Source organism: Strix uralensis, chromosome Z (assembly GCF_047716275.1).
Source record: "Strix uralensis isolate ZFMK-TIS-50842 chromosome Z, bStrUra1, whole genome shotgun sequence".
Classification (NCBI taxonomy): Eukaryota; Metazoa; Chordata; class Aves; order Strigiformes; family Strigidae; genus Strix; species Strix uralensis.
The window spans coordinates 76,124,299-76,148,499 of NC_134012.1; the positions used below are offsets into that span (position 1 = coordinate 76,124,299).

Below are 24,201 nucleotides of genomic sequence, written 5' to 3' on the forward strand. Positions count from 1 at the left end.
CCCCTCTTTTTGAGGGTGGAGGCAGCGAGACACACAGTACCTGTCAGAACAAAAGCTATGGAATGAAAGCAAATTTCTATTAAGCCACTGGACATTGCAGTGGAATGGATGAAACGCAAATACAAATTCTCTACTGACAACTTCCCTAGGAGGTGGGAGTGACCAACTGTAACAACCAGCTGAATATTGTAAACCACTCTAGTGTTTACTGACATAAGTCAGTGATGCAAAAGTCATGCAATCTGCTTAGTGATCAGTAACTTTACAGACAGAGCTTTCTTTGTGGAACAACTTAAGAGACAATGTGACTGGAAAAAATCAATTTAATTCTTTCAGAAGCAAAAGCATTTTTCTGAAATTGCTTTAATAGTTATTTTGTAACTATCAGCAATAAAGGTAGCTAAAAAGGACAAGCACACCAAAAGTACAAGCATTGAAATGCAAAATTTGTTTGTTGGAATTACACCATGAAAGACAAAAAACGATTCTGCATCAAATAGTTATATTTTTAAACAGTTGGAATTTAGCTTCCTGGAAATAGGTGTGATTTATCCAACCTGTAGGAATCAAAGGCAAACAGTAAATCCATCTTTTCTCCTTGTAAGTTAATAGTTTGTTGCCAATTACAGAACTCAGTGTTCCTGCCATTTTTCATAGAGTATTACTCATAAGGTGATAACTGATACAGTGATAATGAATCAGCAAAAACCCAATCATGGAAAAATAATCAGTGGGCAACTTTAAAGGCTACTGCAGTCATCAACAGTCTCTGTGTGAACTGCTCAGAAAACCCACATCATGGAAACAATGCTGGCTTACAGTATTCAAATGAAGCAATTCAGAGAGACAGCTCTGTGATACCTGTGATCTCTGGACTTAATTCCTGACCAAAAGCAACTCAAACTAACCTTGTCTGTTGCATGAAGGTCAGCCCCGTGTTCTGCCAAGCATTCCACAATATCATGGTAACCCCTAGCAGATGCTGTCAGGAGTGGAGTCTCCCCTTCTCTGTTTTTAATGTTCACATTGCAACCTGCTTCACAGAGTGCTTTAGCAACAGAGTAGTAGCCGTGCCAAGCAGCACAATGTAGTGGTGTTTCTTCTTCCTATTAACATGGAAAATAAAAAAACCCAGAGCTGAACCAAATGCCAGGAAGAACAATTCCCCAGCTTAATTCAGAAAGAGAGAAAGATGACACAAAAGAAGAAAGACAGTCTACTAAGTAAGCCCTATAAAAAAATGCTGTAATTTCTAATGCTGACATTCTCAAAGCAAGAATAACTCTTGCTGACATACCAAGTGATTATGGTAACGCACCCGATTTTCATCATTACCTGGATTCTAAGAACCCATATTTCTCACCATAAAACTATCTGCTAACACCTTGCATGTCAGCAATCTTAGTTTAGATGTGCTCCTGAAGCTAACTATCTTGGTTCTCTCACTTGAAAACTGATCCTCATTCATAAACAACTTCTACATCCTGTGTGCTGAGGGACTAATACAGTGTTTAAAACAGATCGCTTCACCAAGGAGATGCAAATCCCACTAGACTTGTGGTTTGAGGAAGATCACTCTGCTTACCATGTTCAAAAAGCACATCCTTATGATTTAGGAGTGTAGGCAGTGACTTTAGGTATTTAGAAACACAAGTTCTTTAAACGTGCATCACAACAAGCGTTTGAAACTGCAGACATTTTGAGTTCAGTTGTGACAAGTTCTAATTCGCTTTTTGCTTGAACCCTGGAAGCTTCAAAATATTCACCTTCAATCTCCTTGTACTTCCTAACAGTTACATGGAATATCATTAAGAAGCTCAAATGTTTTACAAAAATATGGTATTGAAAGTAGTCCACTAAAAAGCAGGGAGGATTACAACCCACCAAAAAAGTCATTCTATGAAATTCTAAGAAATGGGATATCCTTTATGCACCTGGCAAATATCAATGAGGAGACAACTAATGAAGACAATAGTAGACGACTTGGACTGCATTCAAGATTTCTGTGAAAATCTGAGGAAACAGTCGAGCAGCACGTCCTCTGGTCCCTTGACCTGCTGCTGCTTAAACAATATAAAGGTAGCCCTAGAGGATGCAGCACTTGGGGAGGCTTGTGGAACTCCTACACACAGTTAAATTTGGGTCAAACGGATGTTTTCTATTAAGCCTTTTCTTTCATGTTTTCTCAAAATATTTCAGAGCTTTAAACAATCCCTCCTGAGCCCTCCTCTCATTTTCAAAAATGAGTGCTTGACACTTCAGCAAAGTCCCATGATGGCTAAAAACAAGATGAAGTCAAGGCAAAAACTAATAAAAGCTTTAGCTGAAATCACAGAGCACACACTACTAGCCACACCTTTGTGATGTTGAGTTTCTCTGTCTTTAAGCTTTCAAGAGAACCTGTGTTTTGTAAGAGTGGTTGATTCATCCACACTGTATTTTGCATAGTCTTAATCTATTAAGAGGTATTGAAACCTCTGTAATTGTTTTGGGGTTTTTTGGTTGGTTTTTTTTTCAAATGCAAACATACCAGAGGCTGCAAGATAAGACTAAGAGTTTTGACCAGTCACACTAAAGCCTTATTTGTTGAAGAAAAACAGACAGTGTCCATGACTCACCTTGTCTTGAAAGTTTGGATTGGATCCAATGCTACAGAGAAACTCAACCACATCCACATGCCCGTACCGAGCTGCAACATGGAGAGCGGTCTCCCCAGACTGCAATTAAAGAAGGACATGCCAGTGTAATTTCATACGTCACCCCTGGATATATACTGCTGTGTACAGCCTGAATGCCTGTATGCTGCACGGAGTATTCCTCCCTCCCTGTAACCCAGCGGCACAGCTGTGGTCAGCAGAGATCTGCTTACAAACTGTAGTGGTATGTGACAGATACACCACCACCTGATAGGTTATTTCTTCAAAGGCCTTCCTTTGTCAGAACTAATTTTCCTACTTAGTCTGTTTCAGGTCACAGCCACAATGGGATTTCTGAGCAATATGAAGAGGCAGCTGCATATGCAATTGGTGTTGAAACAGAAATCCTACTTCTATTCATATTATTTCCATATGCCCCTCCCTCCACCCTGTATATACAAATGTAAGGAGCTGGCCTAATATGTTGGTATATCCAGGCGTATTTTGGTCATTACATGTAATTATTTGCAACCTTTTGTTGAAATTATATGAAAAAGAAATGGTATTTTTATTAAGAGAGTAACCTTTCCTAGTATCCTTATCAGGAGTTGAACACTAATTTTGCTAATGTGCCTTGCCTTGCACTAGTTTCCTCAACAAAGCAAACTGTGTTTCACAAGTATAACTGCCTCTATACTGGAGCTTTGGCTAGTATAAAAACATCACTATAATATAGGATTTTAACAGGAACTAGTTTCTAGGGCAAATGTTGCTCAAATAACACTGCTGGAGACAAGGTAAGTGCTCATCAGCTATAAACTCTTAGGCTTCATTATATTCCACTTAGTAACAGTCAAATTTACTTGTCAGGCAAAAGTGATTTTCAATCAAGAGGAATGAAAAACAGAGTCACAATTCTACCCTAAGTTTCAATGCAAAATCTTGTCTTCAAGCAAAAATTTAGATTTTGTACTCACCACATTTAACATGCACGCTTGGTTAACATTTGTCAGGAAAATAATCAGTACATCCAGCTACTTTAAAGCTGTGTTATCATAGCCCTATATGTCATCTTATAAAACCACAGTAAAAAAGCCAGTCACATTCTTGGAATTATGGCACAGTCGAAAAATCATTCCAGCTGGAAGACTTCTCTCTTTGCTAAAGTTATTAAAAAAAAAGGATCACTGCATGAAAAAGGAAAAGAACTTTTTTCTTACCTTATCCTTAACATCCAAAGGACATTTATTATGATTGAGAAATTTCAGTGTTTCTACATGACCATGTCGAGAAGCCCAATAGATTGCATTAGATCCAGCCTGTCAAAAATACTTCATTACAGATGTTACCGATCAATTTATAAGCCTAATTTTAGATCTTCAGCTGAGGTATACATGCAGTTAGATGTACACAGATATACTGAACAGCTATTCAAGCTTATATGAACATACTTTTTTTAAAAAAATTTCGAAGTGGTTCAACAATGACCACAAAAACCCCTCTGTGCAAGGACAATTAACAGGATCACTAACTGTTTGAAAGGATAATCCTCTTCCCCCTTGTAAGGGAGTTTTTTTTTGAAAAAAAAGTAATGAGAAAAACCTTTCTGCTGCGTACTTTACCATCTATTATATAGAGAAACAGACAGTGCTTCAAGTTTGCTTTAAATTTACCCCAGATTGTTACAACACATTTTGAGAAAAAGCTTGTTGCAAAGCATACCCTCTGTTACATACAAGTTCTAGTTGCACTATTCCTCAATGCTAAAATGTGCATTTATCATTCCATATTAAATAAAGTTCACCATTGAGTTGTAGGGCAATCACTAACTTGAACTAATTGGGGCAATTCTGTAAGCATGAACTACATTTTAAGATCAGTATCATTCAAATTACTTCAACTAATAAAGTGACCAAAATCAGAGGATGTGCACTAGTAATAAAAGATGTTACTGAAGATTTGCTTTTATCTTTTTGCTGTGGAAGAGAGAAAACAGGCTCTACAACCCAGACTTTTTCATTTCCAATACAACTTGGTCTGAACTGCTTGTCCTCTGCTATACTAAAAATCTTACACAAAACAGTGACAAAGCAGAACCCTGACCTTATCTTGAACATCAATACGGGATCCACGCTTTAAAAGCAACTGAAGCATCTGAATGTTTCCACAGCCAGCAGCAATCAGTAGTGGAGGTGTTCCATGCTAACAGTGAGACAGAAGCAAGAACAATATATTTAATTTTTGAAGGATTAAGGAAAGAGTGGAATAGAAGGCAGCCACTGAATGGCATCTCTGGGTTTCCAGATTCAAATTAAGTCTTCAGGGAATGCTGTATAGAAAATAATTTGTCCCTTTGTCCAAAGAAATTTATTCACAACCATCTTCCATATTTTTGTGATGAATTCACATCTACTAAATGATACACTACATACTAAAGGCATGCTTTTCAAATTAGGAATATTAGTATTAAATCCTCATCAGCCCAGTTTGGCAAGGATGTTCCCCTTTGCAAATTCTTTATATCTACATTTTAAGCCAGATTTCCCAAGTGTTTGTCACACCACCTCAAAGACACAAGCCTCCAGGAACATACGGGAAAGTTAAATGGGACCAAACCATTAAAACAAAAAATACAGTGATTTCTTGAAAGGTTCAAGGCCCCATCACAGTAAAATAACAGACACTTTACTTCTATAGTGCTCTTCATGAATATTTCTTGAAGTACTTTATAATGAAGGTCAGTATAACATTCAAAAAAGTGAAAATTAGAGCAGAGATGATTTATCCAAGGTTAAACAGCAGAGCCAGCAACAGAACTTTTGTCTCTTGGTCTCAATTCCAATACTCCTGTTAGTACGGCAACAGCACACTGAAATACTGCAGTAGGAAAGTAATTTCATTTCTGAAAATGAATGACATCATTTAACATTATGTTCAAATAACTAGTTTCTGCAGTATGGGACTTCTGTTTTTAACAGTGTTTTGCAAAGTCAGTTTTGGCAGTCTGGTTATTCCTACGTATTCTGCCATCTTCATCTGCCACAAAAAAAACAACTGCAAAGAAAACCAAAGACTGATATCTTGATATATCACAGCTCTTGACAATAGGTTTCATTAATACTTTCTCTCTCAAAGGCCTAGGCTAAAATAAACCAACACATTTTTGGCTCCATTTTCAGGTAGTTTGAGAAGACTGAACACAGAACACATTAAAATCTCTCCTAAAGAAAGCAGAATTATTTCCCATCCACTTGTCTTTTCATTTCAGGTGTTACATTTCTATTTTACAACCATGTTGCTCTATTCAACAGGGTGATAGCTAGTCCCCCACACACCTCATCACAGACCCACACTACCTTGTTGGGTTGATTGACATCGTAATTTGTCAGAGATCCCAGAAGGTGCTGTAATCCAGGAACATTGTCATCATTGATGGCATGAATAATAGCTTTCATCACAAAAGAATCTTCCTCATCCTTGTAATTAAATGAGAAAGAAGAAAAATTGTAAGCTTCAAGGAAAAGAAATCCCTCTCAACAGCTGCCACAACATCTAAAAAAAAGATTAAAAAGTAAAATTTTCAAAGTCTTTTAGAGCTTCAGCTGCAAGTTGTAATCCTTTGTGAAGCATATGGCTAACATGTACACGTTATTTGAAAACCCACACCAAAAAACCCCCACACATTTTCTAGTACAATATGCTTTCCTCTTCTTCATACATGAACTCATTACTCAGATCCCAAATACACTTCTTTTATTAGGTACTCTCTTTTTCCTCCTAGGACTTTCAATAGATGCAATACTTGCATGAAATGAAACTAATTTCAGGCATATATGTGAACATTAAAAAACCCAAGAAGTACACAAATACAAACTGGAGTATTATGTTTCAGCCATCTAGGAATATGACACAAGAGAGGTACTCTGGACGAAGCTTTCATCTATACAAACGGACAAGTTAAAAATCTAGAACATAAGTAATGAGCCTAGATAACTCTACAGGTATAACTTTATTTTTCTCCCATGCACTAAAATGTCAAAGAACTGAAATTCACTGAGCGCAATATTTGGATCACTCTTAACTCCTCTCTCCTGAGGTTTCAGATTTTTTAGAACACTAACATTAGGCTACAATCCTTCCTGCTGCAACACAGGTGTGAAATGCTGAGCCAGTGTTAAAAAGCATACTGATGGCTGAGGTGGGGGAGGCAGGGAAAGAAGGGCAACACTGAGCAAACAAAGAGCTTGGAAGCAGAAAGGCAGGAGGAGGAAGAGTGGAAACAAGAGGGCAGAGTTGCACAGGAGAGACACAGGGAAGATAGTAAGGATAAAGAGGACTTTGCAGAATTTTTTGAAGCTTGATCCTATTTACGCACAGAAAAGATGAGGTTACCCAGCTATAAACATATTAACATACATACTTTGCTGATCACAGGGAATTTGTGAAGTGTGTAGTAAAACCTGGAGAGTAAGCTAAACAAGAATGCTTTTGGATTTACAAGCATTTGTAATTACAACAAAGCATACAGCAATTGCTCCTGACTAAACCTAGTAGACATATGTAATACCACAAACTGAATACTGGCCCACTTTAAAATTTCCTCCTTACATAACTGCTTGTTGTGATACTGTTGTCTAGCACTCACTGGATCTAAGAGGGTCTCAATGATTTTGAATATTCTGTTAAAAAAAATGCAGTATTATTTTACTCTACACAGTGTCATGAAAAATTCAGATGCAACTTTTTCAAATAATTGCTACAGTACAAAAAATCCTTCTGAATCAAACTTCAAAACCAAGATAGATGAATTTCTGGCATAGCTACCAGCCTCACCACAGTAATTAATAAATTAAATTTCAAGGTTTGTGTCATGCAGAAGATCAGGCTATGGATAACTGACATCTGTAGCCTTAGAATCTATTTCTTCCTACATACAAGATTAATTAATTATGCGCATTTTCAATAGCCCAGCATTTCTGTTAAAGTAATGTCACAAAATGTTAACATTTCAGATGTAGAAAGCATTCTAAGCATATAAGAACATACTTACCAGAGTATCATCACTCCTAGCGACACTCATGTTACTTCTGGACAAGAAAGATCTTGATAATCTTTGGCACAAGGATATTAAGCGCACTGATTGCTTTTTAAAAATAAAAAGAAAAAAGCTATATGTAAAAAAAATCAAAACAGAATACTTGTGATAAGATGCTATTGCAGAGATTTTAAAGGAATACTGTTGCATTAGCAAAACAAACTGGAGTTTGACTTCAACACCCCCATCTCTTTTTTACATTGCATTTGAACCGTCAATTTCCTCTTTTGACATTTATAATCCAAATAAGCTATTCATACGCACTAAGCAAAGCTACACAATATTTTTGGATTGTTACAATTTCACCAAGCTGTGAAATACAAAACAAAACAGATTTGTATTACATCCTCCTGTTCACATTGAAAACATTTAAATGTACATATTTTAAAGTATGTACACACAGAAAACCCGACTGTTAATTAGCTGACAGCATTCCTTTAAATGCCATATTACAAAACAGTTTAAGATATTCCTAGACCCACCATTTCATTCTAGGGCATCAGGCTAGTACTTAAATTTTCTAAATACCATAGATGTTCACCTATCACAGAGATCAAACTGCAGCAAAAAAAATTGTACTGCAGAGCTGGATATTTTGTGCTTTTGGTCCATAGCTTAGCAAAATAATCTTATTTCTTGGCCTCTGTGACAACAAATAAAACTCCTTTTCTAATAATAGTGACCTCTGTTGTCTTATGTTTCATCTCTTCTCATGATAAACAGATACAACAGTCCTGCCCTTGCTTAGTATCAGTGTGGATTCCCCAATGCGCATGCAGAAGGTGGGTAACTGTCTTGATGAACTGCTCCTTGCACAGATCAACGCTTTCAGCTAATACCTTACCCCACTTCTGGAAAGATGAAGAGATGCCAACCTTCTAAACAGGTTGACAGTCTCAGACCAAAAACCCTTTGCAAAAGAGACTAGTTTTTTCTTCCTACTCTGTTGAGTGTTGGCAGAACTACTAGCATAATTAATTCTGTGAGGCCTGTTTAAGGATGTTTGATTTACAGGGATTACTGTCACGAAAACACGCACCTACACTTAGAAGTGCCCTTCTCTGAAAACATTACCGAGACAGACGATGACAGCATACAGCTAGATGCATAAAACAATCCACACACAAGCATTTGCATGTAGATCACTAACAAAGAAGTCTTCTCCCATACCACCATACTCAAGCACCTAATTTATTCCAAATGACAGAGGAATGGGTGTCTTCTTCCTTATTCTCCACTCTTAAAAGCACTGATGTGTCCCTGGAGCAGGTAATGCTACTGCATTTGTATGTCGTCAACATTTTGAAGATTTACTGAATGACTTACTTTCCATTTTCGTCGTGCTGCAAACTTTTTGAATTTCTCCATATTCACTGCAGATGCTTTTCTACTAAGTGCTTGCTGGGTGTCTTTAGGCTATGCGCAGAAGGAAAATAAAGGTGTTGTAAAATATTCCACAATTACACCCAGAACTTTCATAAAGTACCTTCCTGTAAGACACTGTCCTTCAGTGATGACTTCCACTTATACGATAATGATATTGTAATAATAAAGCAATTGTAAGCACATCATTTTAACATCCACAGCCTAGTGGGGCATGCAGATGGAATTTCTTGAGAAAATGCCCTAAAGGAAATCCAGATCTAAGTGTATTTCATGCAATACTAAAATTTGTTTTTTCATTTTAAACAAAAAAAGCCAACAGCCAACGGAAAGATCAGTTTTATCCTTCCACCTTCCTCTGACAGAAGTATTGGATATCATCTCCTACATAAGTCTTGTCTCCTGGGAAGATTTCCTGGCTGACTTTGAATGCAGTTAAACTTTGTACCAGTCTCAGTGTAATCAGCTGGATACTTCCGGGACCCAAAAAAATCATATCCCACCTGCTTGTGCAGCAAGCTCTAAGGCTGCACCTTCTGAACTTTCTCACAGGTTAATACTAAGCAACAGTTACCAGTGGAGTATACCAAATTTTGCATTATATGATCCCATACTTGAAGTCACTTTTATGGAGAAATGAAGGTAAATGTAGTGATGGGAAGGGGGAAAAGAGGATATGACCAGTGGGGTGGGGGGAGAATGCCCAGAAAGTTAAGATATAAAGGAACGTTAACAGGGTACAAAACAACATGTGCAGATCTTGGTCCCTGAGAGACAAACTTGGACAACGCTTGCTTCAGCAGTTTGAAAAATCATTTCAACAATCCAACATATTTCAACTGTTTAAGATTACCCCAACAAAAAGTCAGAAAAGCACAGTCAAATCTGTATTTGGTGTACTGGTGTAGAAATGTCTGCCCTAGGATGCTAAACTATGAACTGAAGCAGCTGTGGCACAGATGAATATTCTGCTAACAGGTTCTCTGGGAAGTGGAAGGGGGTGAAATACCCACTGTGCATCCCCAAGACCTCGGAAATCAATGGCACTCAAGAGGTTTACTACTCAGATCAGAATGTGATACGGAATTTAAAAAATTAAGTGGCAAGTATTACTACACGCATTAAGAAGAATGATAGGTCCCCTTTTCTCCCTCTCAATCTAGCAGCACCACAACAGCTTGATCCAAATCAAACACGGTGGAACACTGCAAGAAGAAGTGGACCACCACCCCACATCGACTGCTTTCTTCAGTCTAAAGAGGAAGGACAGAATAGAGATGACTCTTTTTTGCCCGATCTAAATAAGATTACAAAATGAAAAATGTGAAAGAAAATTGGACTGGATTCAGAGAATGTATCTTTGCCAGCACAATGCTCCCTGAAGACTAGCTTCTCTGCCTGAGCATGACTTTAATCTCAATAGTGGGCTACTTCGCTACTGATAACTTACACAGCAGATATGTTAATGGAAGTCCACATTCTGTACGTGTTAGTTTTCAGTAAGTCATATTAAAAAATTATGCCCATTTTCCTTGTTAAGGAACTTGAAAAGTGAAAAGGAAGTATGAAATGAATAATGATTAAAAACAGGACAACAGAGAATGAATTACATGCTAACCTTGATCCAAGGATGCAGCAAACTATCTTCAATAGTCATTCTCTTCCTTTAATAGAATAAGACAGAACTGTTTCAGATAGTAAAAAATGCATACTGCTATATGTTTATTAAACTAACATCTCAGAATACCATGTAATTTGAAATACTAGAGACAGGGTGCAACAGTGCATACACAAGAGGAACAGCTCACTTTGGATCCTTGACTAGAAGTCTTCGTATGAAATCTTTAGCTAGGGCACTGGTATTACTGAAGAACTCTTCTTCAAATTCGTAATTCACAGCAGACACATTTGCTAATGTTTCCTGTTTGGTTTCTCCAAGAAATGGTGATGCACCACTTAAACTGCAAGAAAGAGAACACTCCTCTCATGACATGCTGTAACATCGTTGTTTCAATCCTCTGAGATCAAACAACAGCAGAAAGTGAACATTTTTCTTTTGTGGCTTAAGACTGCAAATGTGCTTTTGAAAAGATGCGATCTAGGAGGGCAAAAATCTTTGCTGTAATTTCAGAGAATATTGATTAAGATAGAGCTGCTGTGGAAAATGACCTACAGATGACAGCCTCTCATGCTATCTCAATGCTGATTAATGGCCAGTCTTTCAGTAATTATACTATTGAGTTTATGATCATTCAATTTGAATTATGATGTGCAATCAAAATGGTTTGACTTGTACAGACACCACCAAAAACCCAGAGGACAGAATCAGAATTAAAAAACAGCATTTGCAAGAACCACCCATAGATTTTGGTACTTACAGAATATAAGTTATTACACCAATGCTCCTAGAGTGAAGGGGGAGGGGAGGGATGAAGGAGAGGAGAGAGAAACAGATGGAGGGAGAGAGAGGAGAGAAAAAAAAAAGGTTAGAACATAAGAATAATCATGAGAGATTTATTTCAAGTAAGATCCAATAACTTACCACATATCTGCTTCAAGACCAAGAGGCTCATAATTTACTATTTCAGGAGCTAAAGGAAAAAGCAGGAAGATCAGTACCTAGTCAAAGAATACATCTATGTCACTCTGAGCCTATACATGGCAGAGATAATAAACTAAGATGCTGATAGATAACAACACCTTAATGCGAGTCTAAGTTGGAACTGAATGCTACAAATTACTTATTTAAATTTCAAAATGCCATGAATTACACACAAATTACATAATCTGTAACTCAGCCAAACCAGGCTAAGCCACAGATATTGTTTCACAGACTGAGAAAGAATAGTTTGAAGAAATAACTGTTTTCTCACCAACAAACTCTGGCGTTCCGAAGATATTTTTGAATTCATTTCCAAAGTCAATTTTGTGTGCTAAACCAAAGTCAATAATCTTGATTCGAGGCTTTGGTACATTCCTGTCCAACAACATTATGTTTTCAGGCTTTGAGAAGGAGGAAGGGGAGAGAAAGACAGATCATACACAGGTACAAAATGTCTGACACACACCTGCATTCTTCAGCATTGAACACTTCTCTTTACCTCCCTCAGCCTCTTGAATTGTGCCTTCAGTGGAAAAATCCCATCTTTTCCTATTACAATCTAACATACACTACAAATTAACTACAGAAAATTAGCATTTAATGTTGATGACAGAGTGCTACGATTTCCACAGGGCCAAGATTTTACCTCTTGTAGACGCAACACAGTTGCAGTTTCCATGTGGACTGACACTAAGTGAAACACACTGTCTTCAGTAAAGAAGCCCCTACACTACAGCCATCTGAGCACTGCTGGGAGCTTGCAAGAAACAAAGCCCTATAAACTACTATTTTGGCTTGGTTAACATTACTCCCTGAAAGAGGTTTCTTTCACACTGCACAAGCAATCAGGAAGATATATCTTGTTGCCTTTAGACCTCCAAGAAAAACTTTTGGAGTGGTCCAGTTCCCAGATTTTAATGTTCAACATATAAGTTACGAAAAAGGATAACGAGCAGGTTCTCATGTGTTTTCTAGCTGCATTTTAAAATATGGGCTTTGAATTATTTTACAACAAAGACTTGCAAAGCCAGAACAAAGTTGGAAGATAAAATGTCAAGATTATCATCAAAGGACCCTGCTTCTACACTGTATCACTTTAACTAGCATACAGAACCAGCTACTTAGTCTCCATATCCTGTCACCTCCACAAGCTGGCATGCTCTGAAGAGTTCCTGGAGCTACATCCATCCTGCTCACATTGTTAAGGACTTTTGGAGTCATTAAGGACAGCTCTTCATCATAATCCTTCTTTTACCTCTCTTCCCCAATTACAGGGGCTGATATGCACAAATGTAATTTTATTCCTTCCCTTCGTACATTTCTATTTCATACTTTTAATTTCTGCATTCTTTAATCCTTGCTGTACACTTTAATTCACATATTCTTAGTATCTGGTGTAAGGATACTTTGTTTTATTACAAGCACACAGGCAAAAATTCACATTTCATATTGTAAGAAACGTATTTCTTACTAGATTCACATTTTTTTTCCTCATGCTGACTGTCATACAAAGGCCAAATACATTACTGTAAGTAATGAAGATGAGACTGAAAAAGGTATGCTTACCCTTAAAATCATTCTCTTCCCTACCTCATCCCCAGAACACAGCACCCCTTTCAGAACTGCACTGCAATCTAATAACTGTGCCTCCTTTTGCTATTATAGACATAGCTGCCGACTTCAGCAGACTTAGAGAACGTTCAACTGCCTACCTCTGGAAAAAAAAAATCTTACAGAGGAAAACATTCTGAAATTGAAACATTAAAAAAGCAGTAACTAGTTTAGGTACAAAAGCTCTCTTTTCATTACCAAAAGGATGCAATTAACAGTTTTTCTAAAAAGAAACAAAAATGCCCCAAAAGCAAAAAAAGGAGGAAATTATCTGCTCTGTCTGCTCCACAAGATTCTTTATACTTAACTCTGTACTGTTTCAATTTAGTACCCATAAATAATGTTCATGTGAACATAAAATGTATACAACAGAAAAAACAAAGTTGGAAAAAAGGCATCCTGGTCAGAATGTTTCATCCAGTTCCCATACGCATTCCATAAAATCATAATCATCATTTTTATTTCAAGATTGCTTCCTCAGAATGGTTTAATTTCATTGGAAGTTGCCATCTTCCATGAAGAATCTTATATTGAAAACAGATGGGAACTATTTACAGTTCAGTAATTTCTTTTCAATGGCTGAGCTTTCCCTTGTCTACATAAGCTAGCAAAACAAAACTACGGTCAAGATCTGCACGATGGCAGATTTGTGGCTGGTGTTACAAAGGACTTTAACAGATGTTGCTTACAGTTGTTGTTGTTTTTATCTGTTCAACACACCTTAAGATCAAAGTGGGCAATTTGCAGAGAGTGGAGATACTGAACACCATTAAGTATCTGTTTGAGAAATTCTGTGGCTTCCTCCTCCGTGAGAGATTCTTTCTCAGCTAAGAAGTCGAAGAGCTCTCCACCTGCAACACTTGGAGAGCAGAAGCAGAGTTATTGACAAGTTTGTGTTAACCAACAGGTTCCTTTCAGCATCGCTATTCTCAAACCAGCCTTGAAAAGGGTCCAGATGCTTTAAAGGTTGTCAGTATCAAAAAAGATGAAAATTACTTTATTCAATACCTGAAATAGTTAGCAACTACCCTTCTTCATCCTGAAAACAACACAGTAAAGAGAGTCTTATTTACAAACAAAAAAAAAAGTTTAAAAAACACAGTTGGATTTATCTAAATTTAAATGAAATAAAACCCACCTACTCTCTGTATGCACATTTAAAGCACTAAAATTAAGTGTGAAGTAAGTATACGGAAAACATACGAATGTAACAGGACATCTAGAAAATAAGACATGAATTGGTTTATACTACCAGTAAAACATCACTTTTCCACCACACCCCCCCACTGAAAAATACAAAATTTAAAACTTACTTTGAAATAGTTACTGGTAGCTGTCCTGCCATACAACTCTGAAAGTATAATCTATTCTTTGATATCTTGTATTACATTCAGCATATGTGTTTTATTTGTACTATAACATCACCACATCTTTCCTACAAGGGAAAGACACTACTGCTCTTAAGACTATTTCCAGCTAGTGTTTTAGCTGCACTGGCAGAAAGAAGAGACATAAGAAGTGAGGGGAATACATAAGCACATCCAGATTTTTGTATCTGAGCAAAAGGAATAAACTGAAGATGACCCTCTTCTCAGCTCAGTCAGCAGTCTGGCAGTAGTGATGATAACTGTCAACAGAAAAAGAGATACTGAAGTGAATGGGAAACATGAACTACAACTACTCTTAAAAAAATAACCAATGTCCTTTTTAGTTTAAGGACATATACTGAGATGACTGTCTGTGCTGGTTTTGGCTGGGATAGAAATAATTTTCTTCACAGTCGCTAGAATGGAGCTATGTTCTGGATTTGTGCTGAAAACAGTGTTGATAACACAGGGGTGTTTTGTTAATGCTGAGCAGTGCTTGCACAGAGTCAAGGCCTGTTCTGCTCGTCTCACCACCCCACCAGCGAGTAGGCTGGGGGTGCACAAGAAGCTGGGAGGGGACACAGGTGGACAGCTGACCCCAGCTGACCCAAGGGATATCCCAGCCCATATGACATCATGCTCAGCATATAAAGTTGGGGGAAGAAGGAGGAAGTGGGGAGACATTCAGAGTGATGGTGTTTGTCTTCCCAAGTAACCGTTACGTGTGATGGAGCCCTGCTTTCCTGGAGATGGCTGAACACCTGCCTGCCAGTGGGAAGTGGTGAATGAATTCCTTGTTTTGCTTTGCTTGCATGTGCAGCTTTTGCTTTACTTATTAAACTGTCTTTATCTCAACCCCTGAGTTCTCATTTTTACCCTTCTGATTTTCCCCCACCAGGGGAAGGAATGAGCAAGTGGTTATGTGGTGCTTAGTTGCCAGCTGAGGTTAAATCACAACACTGTGCACTGTCGCAAATTGTTTTTCCTGCTTATAAAAGAAGCATTATTAACTAAAAATTTCTTAGAGACCGCAAAGATGGTCATATTATCCCCTATATTTTGCATTGTATTAAGAAAATTCAGAAAGTACGCCCTAATTTATGTTGCCTTTCTGTAGGGAAAAAGAATCTGTTTATGATTTAAACTTCTGATTATGAAAAATAATGGGATTAACATATAACAATAGCTAAACAGTCTGAGCAAATTTCTGGAAATACATTTGACTTCTTTATCAAGTCTACTTTTCAAGAGACTTAATCTGCATTATTGTAATGCAAATTGCATGAAAAGTGTATTTTAATGAGTTCTTGGAGCTTTCACTGAGCTGCCTAGACAATAATGAGAGTATTGTTTTGGGTATTTGTGTTGTAATATTTTCTGCATGAAAGCAATTATTGAAACTAAGTGCCATTAAATAGAAGAACTACAGACTGGAAGAGAGGTCCTTTCAATAATCTTTTTCTGTTGCGTAGACATTAAAATGGAATTCCTAAAGGTTAAATACAGTTCATTATTTTGCAGAGACTGGTCAGAAACATCTTACAAATAGATACACTGCATATTCTCTTACTCTTTGCTTCTGACTGAAAAAACAGCAACAGGTTTTCGGTCTAAGGTTTCAGCAGAGGTACCTCTGCAGCACTTTTTGATGATGAACAGAAACCTGGATGGTGACACAGTGCTGGCATTACTCTTCAGTTCCACGTACTGGGCTAAGGGACTTAGACATCACATGGAACTTATTTCCACGTGGATGTTTGCTGCAGTTGCTGGGAGGCTGTTAACCGGAGCACAGCCATGCCACACTGAGCAGGCAGACTCACTGTGGCTACTTCCCCAGCTGTTGGCAGCTGTGTCAGCAGTCACAGCACAAAACCCAGCACCTTTATGCACAAAGCACAGTTTGGCACTGGGCTAACCATCACACAGTCATCTGGTCTGCTCTTCATGTAGATCACTCACCCTGTGAAATAGTGAAACCGCCTGCTGATGCTTAAAGCATTCATCGGCCATCACAAATGCAACAGCAGTGCTCAGAGCATGCATTTTAGGCAATGCCAACTTGCAACACTGCTGCTCGCTATGCAGTCTAAAACAGACTGTGACAATGTCACACAGGTATGGGTATGCTTTATGGCTGTTACAGCTCGCTCTTATTCCTGTTGGCATTTTAAAGATACACAGTCTCTGTGAAACTTACTAGTCATCTATGCACAGCAGCATTGATTACACACATTCCTTTTAGATCCAAAAGAAGGACTTAATTTGCAAAGTTTAGTTATTTTTGAGATATCTAACAAAGAAACATAACTATTTGTGTAAAATGGCAAAAGCCTCATCTTCAGCTTATCTGCTATCATTCCATTTTGCGCAATTTCATACCCTCAAAGTTTAGACTGCATGAAATTACAATTTGATGTACATGCGTTTTTATGCATCTCAAATATGTCACATTTGTGAAGAGTTAATTGCATGATATTGCCTATAGCTTTTCTCTAACACTACTGAGTACTATCCTCCTGTCTTTGCCCCAGGTTAGCTGTAGTGACATTTCTTTTATGATTATATCATAGGCCTTATAATAGTGTGTAATAAACCGTTACCTGTACTTCACAGGTAATACACTTAGTGCTTGCAAATCTTGAAACTGAGGTCCAGAGAAGCTAACAGGTTAAAAAAATTTACTTTTTCTTTCTTAAAATTGGAATTTAATTATTAAAAGTGATAGATTTTTCCAAAGTGGTGTGTGCTTCTTCAGATGCTTAAATACTGTCACTCTAAGTGACTTGGCAGCCCTTGCTTAAGGAGTAGGTGAGTGAAGAGGGACTGGATGTAACACACTCAGAGCTTTGTTCCAGAAGCAGCTGTACCTCTGGTCTACAGGATTTTAGTGTGCCCCTTCATGTTACGCACCTCACCCTTAATGCCTAGGATGAGCTCCCACGTGGGTTCACCTCAAAGAGCAGGCCACTGCAACTTCTGTTGGTAACTCCTCAGCTGCAAGGGGAGAGCTCAGTACCCTGTGATCTCTCTTTAGGCGCTGCTATCGCTGGCAAGCACAGTGCCCAGCCACCTTCTCCTGCTGCTTACTTTTACTGTCGCAGACATAAGGCATGAGAAAAATGGGGTTTTATAGCAACGATGAGTAAAATGTTAAACCAACACACACAAGATGACCTGGAAGCTCAGAGAAACCTTGCTTCCAGGAAAGGTCCCTCTCCTTCAAGCGGCCTCCAGGGGCCCTTCCTGTATGTGAAAAGCTGCAACCCATGTCCCCACGAGAGCTCAGTAACTCAGGTCGTGTTTTTTAGCTCTTCACACTTGCCCGAAGGCTGCTTATTCCCTACCTTCCTGCTGACTCTGGCAGGCCTGATATTAAGCTGTACCACCACAGGTATACAGAAAACCATGCTATCGCTGCAAGGCAATTACTTCAAGGATTAATACAGGTCCACACTTCCACAATTAATTCACTGGATTACCGTACCCCCAGGTCTATCAGCAGAGTCTTCTTTCACAGATTTCATAACCAGCTTATACATCTAGAAACACTAGATAATCCTGATTGTGCTTCCAGATATCACAGATGAAAAAATGGGTTAGAACAAGCCAGTAAAGATATTGGCTACGTAAGCTATTGCAGTTTTCACAAACCTCCTAAAATCCTGCTGGGTTTTCAAGGCTAGCCCTGTGCATCATCCAGGATAACACAGTCTCACAGTAAATAAACACTGAACTTTTTACTATTCCATAGTCACCTTCAGAGACGAAGCCACAAGCCAAGCAGAAAGTCCCATTTCACCAATGTATCTGTGCATATCCCATCTCACACACTCAGAGGCAGTCTTAATCTAAATGAGAAGGGGCAGACAACTCCATACATCGGCCCCTATGACAGATCTTTTTGAATGTCATCTTCTCCCAGGAAGTACACTGCTTCCACCTCCATTACAGTGCCCCAGCCTTGTTTTTAAGTGAGCTTCGGGGTTTCTGGAAACACCCTGTTGAAATTTGGCTGAAACCAGGTCATTATGTGGGTTTCCAGAGCCATGCAAACGCACTCCCTGCCTGCCCTCGGGGCTCTGCAGAGGGGCCCAGGCAGCCAGTGTCTAACAGACTGCTGCCAACCACTGGCTAGATAAAGATTGCTTCCTGAAGGGAGAAAAGGCAACAGGTTCACCAAGCACTAGTGCTTCTTCCTGTAGACCACTTTGGAATATCTGTACTTAGTATCCTCTGGAAGCACGGAGCTTCTCTCCATTCAATTTCTCTGTTTGCTGGTAGGAATTATGAGACCACTTTCTGAGTGGTTCACCTGTGCGGTCACACAACTCTGATCTCCAAAGTGCTAGCAAGTTACTGATGGGCAACAATTTATACCCCTTCAGATTAACAGAGGAACTTGAGTACAGTCAAGTCACAGCTAAATTCCTTTACAGCTGCAAAGCCTCTATGTTCACCTTGACATACTGTTTTCCTTTAAAGCATTAATTCTTTAGTGTTCCTATATAAAACCTTTCTGTTTACCTTTAAACTGAGTTACAATTTTGTAGTCATAATAGGTTGTTCAATATCTTGCTCAATAAAATAAGAATTTGTGATTGATGGACATCACATCTTAATCCTAAAGGACACATTATATTACTGACCACATTGTTAACACAGAAAGCCATAAGGGCTGAGTAAATCTATTTTCACTGCTATAACATGACTATATTTTACATTGTTTTCAAGTAGCAGATCATACGTTTTTACAAATATTTTGTATTTTCACTAAGAGCAAAGCCAGTATGTGTTGCTTCCCTTTCTTCTCACCTGTCTACATGCCCTCTGTGCACCTATCTGTGGGCCTGCAATTCATGATTTTGAAGTCAAAAGGTGGCACAACACCAACAAGTTAGCATTGCAGAGCTTGTTTACCTGCTGTTATATTCCAGTAAGCACCAAAGATTCAATCCTCCTCTCAAAATTCCGTACAAGGCCACTCCAGAACAAGTTTCTTATGACTTGCAGGGAAAATTAACAAAAACCTCAGAGCTATTTCTGTCAAAAGACAACTGAAAATTAAAGAAGCTCTGTGCAGACTTCAAGCTTCTCCAAAAGCCAAGCTATTATAAATTAAAAAGTTAAATTAACTCCCCATAAAATAGAGGAATAAGATTGGAGAGGAATTTAAAGAGTTCATTGTTATTTACCTCTTATTCAATGAGAAACTCATGAGATCATCAGAATTTTTATACATGGATCTATTATCCTCTCCTTGCTCTGTTCTGTTTTGGTAAATATTATGAAGGTAGCACTGAAGTGGCAACTCTGTGAGACACTGAGATGCAAAGGACTAAATTTTAAAGAAAGTATACAGGAACTAGCTTTTAAAAGAAGTATAAAACTTAGTGTTTAATGGACAATCATGTGTAAGTTAATGTCATTCCTCTCCTTCTGAGCTGAGACTTTCAACGCTTTATTCTTATTATTTTTAAAAAATTTTAAAACCAGATATTCACTCAGAACTATACTACCAGAGCTAATGGTCTTAAATTAAGATTTTAATTTCAGAAATGAAGATATATTTTTTGCAGAGAAAAGCATGAATACCTAACTCCATCCATAATTCCCAGTGAAAAGAGTCAGCTATTGCCATCAAGCTATTTTAAAAGGCAAGACCATCTGCATTACTTTTGAGCATTCTAAGGAGCTACTATATAATTTAGGATAAGGGTATTTATACTTTGCAGTTCCACTGCGAAACTATAGCCAAGGCTCTACAAAGCACAGTGAGTCTATTTTGCACGTCTGCAGTCTAAATTAAAACATAATAAAATAGAAGGAAAAACAAGAGAAGAGACAGATCATGCATCTAAGACCAGCAAAACGGGAACTAAGTAGGTGCAAAACATGCTTGAGGAAAGAAAACAATTACCACTGAACAGAGGCCTTTGTGTTTTCTAGTCTGAAGTCTGATAAAATGATGGCTTCAGCAGAGCTCACTGAAAATAGCTCAGTACTGCTAACATAGATTAGTTGCTGTAGCTGGATAGAAAAAAATTCTAATTCAATCATTTGTGTGGTGGGAGAAAAAAGAAAACTATTACAGTTTTAAGTTAGATAAGGAAGAGGCAGTGTCCTCCAGTTCATATGTAACATGCATAGCATTCCTTGCAAGATGATAAGAGTCCAGAGAGTGGGAATTTCAAATGTTATTTCCAAATCAAGGAGACACCTGCTATTAAGTAAGATCTAGAAATATGAAAGTATGCCTGATTTCTCTAAATATACCAAAAGACTGTAATAAATTAAGGCTCTTCAAGGATCTCATGCTTGTGTGACTGCTGAATCTTTTATGGAAACATTTGATTTTAAAAGTTTCAGAAATTACATGTTTTGTAACTTTCTTTTTTTGGAGGTCAGTTTCCTGACATAAGGTAGTTGAGAGAAAAACCTTCAAATACCTATGTGGATAAATTTTTGATATGCAGCTCTGTTCTGCATTCAGTGTTGTGAGGACCTTACCACTTCACTAATTAACTAACCACCCACATATTTCTGCACACAAATCACCATCTTGAATACTTTGCTGATGTAGTATTTGCTGCGAGTGAATGAAGTGAAAACTTCTACAGTCAGTCACTCAACTCTGAAAAACGGCTGATTGATACCGCAAAAAAATGTTTAGGAGGCTGCACGCAATACTGCAAACCTCTTGCTGAACCAGGAGATAAAAATCAATAGTGAACAGGAAACAGATGCTGTTGCCCTGAGACTGTGAATGTTAACATTTAGCAGCCACCAAAAGGGCAGCTGCGGTGGTTTGACATCTGTGGGCTGCAGCTTCTACCAAGAACAGAAACCAAAGATACTTTTCCTCACCCCAACTCGCATTACTACGCTTGCTTACTAATAAAAATCAGTGTTTCTTCTCAATTTTTGTTTTGTTATGAATTTCTCATACATAGCTGGAATGTTGATTTTTAGTTTCTCTCTAAATTCTAGAAAAATTAAGTTACACAAAATCCTGTCTGTATGTAGTATACTGTCTCATCTTGCAGTAATAAAGGAACGTAAGTCCCAGGAAAAATGCTATGTTCTAACCAGAAGGTAAAATGGCCACTTAGGATGGATTCTGAGGACAGCAAAACAGGTTATTTAATGAGCTTTCAGCTTTATTTGTATTTGTTTGAAATTGTTCTGTAAGAACAAGGAATGTCAGTGAAGTAGGTCCCTAGGCAAAATGGAGTATTAGAACATTAGACGAAAGGGATTACATATTCAAGTGTCTAAGCATGCTATTAAAATGACCATCTTTTGCCTTTTCAATAGCTTTACATAATAACATGGTGATTTTGAGAATTACAAAACCTTACAGCAATTAGCATATTCAGTTTACAAAGGGATTGTCATCTTTTCCTCTTCAACCCTCTAACTAAATAAATGCAATACCTTTTTTATACCCCAAATAACACTGCTTCAACTTGAAAGACTCACGTAGTTTAGAAAAGTGGGAAAAAAAAAATCTCTAACTGAAACTATATAGGGATTAACTAGGCAAAACAATTAACTAAACTGTAATGCAAACAGTTTGCTGAGCTGCACAATACCAAGCTTACAAAATATTAACACACATTATCTGCTTCTATTATTCAGTGAATGTTAGTGGGTACACAGACACACACAGCAACCTTGCTGCCAAAAAAGTTCCCCTATCCCATGTAGAAGGAGGGGGTAGAATGGCCTCATTCCTCCGACACTGTCCATGATTACTGAGTTTTCCTCAGAGCTTTCAAGTTGAGACATTGGCCTGATTTCATCTAGACAGATTACAGAGCAGAAAGCACTGCAGAAATAGGAATACACTGATAGTAAGGTTATAGACAGAAAGAATGTGAGAGCTAGTATAAAGTGGGGAGAGGAAGAAGCATCACACTAATTTTGCTGTGTATTCACAATACATTTAAAGAGTTCTGAACAAAAAACAGGAGTAGTAGATATTCTGACAGGAATATAATGAAGTTTTACTTCATACAGGATGTTAACTTAGCTTTTTAAAAAAATACTTGCTTACATTATCCAAAGTTGACAAACATGCAAGTGTATACTTCTGGAACTAAAAAAACCAACCCAGGCTACAAGTATTACACTAAAGCAACACATGCTGGACTAGAAGTGTAAAAGCACGTTCTAACATAACAAAGCACTATCATGCATGTATATACCATAGAAAAGATGAAACTCCAAAAGCTTCTTCCCAGTTTTCTTTTTAAATCTATACTGTAAATCTACACGTTACTGAAAGCATGCAACACTTAAAATATCCTTATAAGGCAAGGGGAAATATCATTTACCAAAGCTAGTAAACAGGAAGACATAATCCTACGTAAGAAAAACCACACCAACAGCCAAGGAAAAAACACAAGTGCTGCCCAAGATTCTGGTAAGAAAATTATTTGCTTGCATGAAATACTTATTCTAAAGCACGTTTAACTGATACAGAGCAAGTATGAAAATAATACAGTGTCAGGCATGCAAACTGTGTAAAGACATGCATGTCCCACCAAGCAGACACTGCCTAACTGTAACACGAGTAATGCTAACTTCTAAACTTGCAGTCTTTGAGGAACTTGAAGCCAGACTTGAAACAATGCAGAAGTATTCTCTGCTGACATATTTATATCAATCCATTAGCAATAACCTTGGATGAAAAATGAGAACTAAAACAAGGATATGAAAGTTCAGTTTACATTTCAACAGGACAGAACTGGGAAAATTCTATTCTCTGTTATGCAGGTTGAAAAAAAAAAAAGAAAAAGCATTCACTGATGCTCCTTTACACCAATATAAAACACAGTAAAATCTGCTAAACTAACCTGCACTCAGAATCTCTATTTCCCTCTGCTCTTAACTTTAAATCAATTTATTTAGCTCCACGCTATTCTTCTAGATCCATAAGGTGATTAAAATAACAAGCAGAAAAAATTCATAGATATGCTGGATTTTTTTTAATCTTTGTAGTGCATTTACAGTGAAAAATATGGATAGAAATCAAGAAGCTAAACTCTGACTTAAAAATAAAAATTTCTCATGCTATTATCTAGTTTCCTTTTGGGATGGTAAGGAACATCCATTAGATCACTATCATTCTCAGAGAAAGTGTCTGGTTTTTTAAAACAAAGAAATTAACAAAGATTCTGTTACTCCTCCCCAGGTCTCTAGAGCTACTTACAGTTCCAGAATAAGAATGACATCTGTTTTGTTCTCATAAACATCATGCAGCGTGATCACATTAGGATGTCGAATCTCTTTTAGTATGCCAACTTCTCTCTCGATGTCTTCGCGGCTCACTCCGCGCCGGCTGGATTTCGTTCTCCGTTTCTTGATAAATTTTGCTGCAAACTGCTGACCAGTGCTCTTCTCACGGCATTTTTTCACTACAGCAAACTGTCCACTAAAAAAAAGAAAAAAAAGAGGGAAAGAATGAAGATGAGTGGTTCAAGGAAGTTTAGAGTAGCCTTG

At 37.8% G+C, this 24,201-nt stretch overlaps 1 protein-coding gene across 4 annotated transcripts in view; it reads right to left on the bottom strand.

Annotated features, from left to right (window-relative positions):
- DAPK1 (death associated protein kinase 1) overlaps positions 1-24,201 on the bottom strand; it is a 102,340-nt gene that overhangs the window by 25,255 nt on the left and 52,884 nt on the right. For 3 of the 4 annotated variants that reach the window (XM_074856086.1, XM_074856087.1, XM_074856089.1), the window contains 14 exons: positions 23,912-24,133; positions 14,048-14,186; positions 11,988-12,117; positions 11,657-11,705; positions 11,493-11,519; positions 10,923-11,075; positions 10,733-10,778; positions 9,058-9,147; positions 7,687-7,779; positions 5,993-6,112; positions 4,740-4,838; positions 3,857-3,955; positions 2,619-2,717; positions 909-1,106 (listed from right to left, as the gene is read on the bottom strand). In XM_074856086.1, the coding sequence (XP_074712187.1) occupies positions 909-1,106; positions 2,619-2,717; positions 3,857-3,955; positions 4,740-4,838; positions 5,993-6,112; positions 7,687-7,779; positions 9,058-9,147; positions 10,733-10,778; positions 10,923-11,075; positions 11,493-11,519; positions 11,657-11,705; positions 11,988-12,117; positions 14,048-14,186; positions 23,912-24,133 (1,564 nt within the window). The remainder of the gene's footprint in view (positions 1-908; positions 1,107-2,618; positions 2,718-3,856; positions 3,956-4,739; positions 4,839-5,992; positions 6,113-7,686; positions 7,780-9,057; positions 9,148-10,732; positions 10,779-10,922; positions 11,076-11,492; positions 11,520-11,656; positions 11,706-11,987; positions 12,118-14,047; positions 14,187-23,911; positions 24,134-24,201) is intronic. The other variant, XM_074856088.1, reaches the window with a different exon arrangement.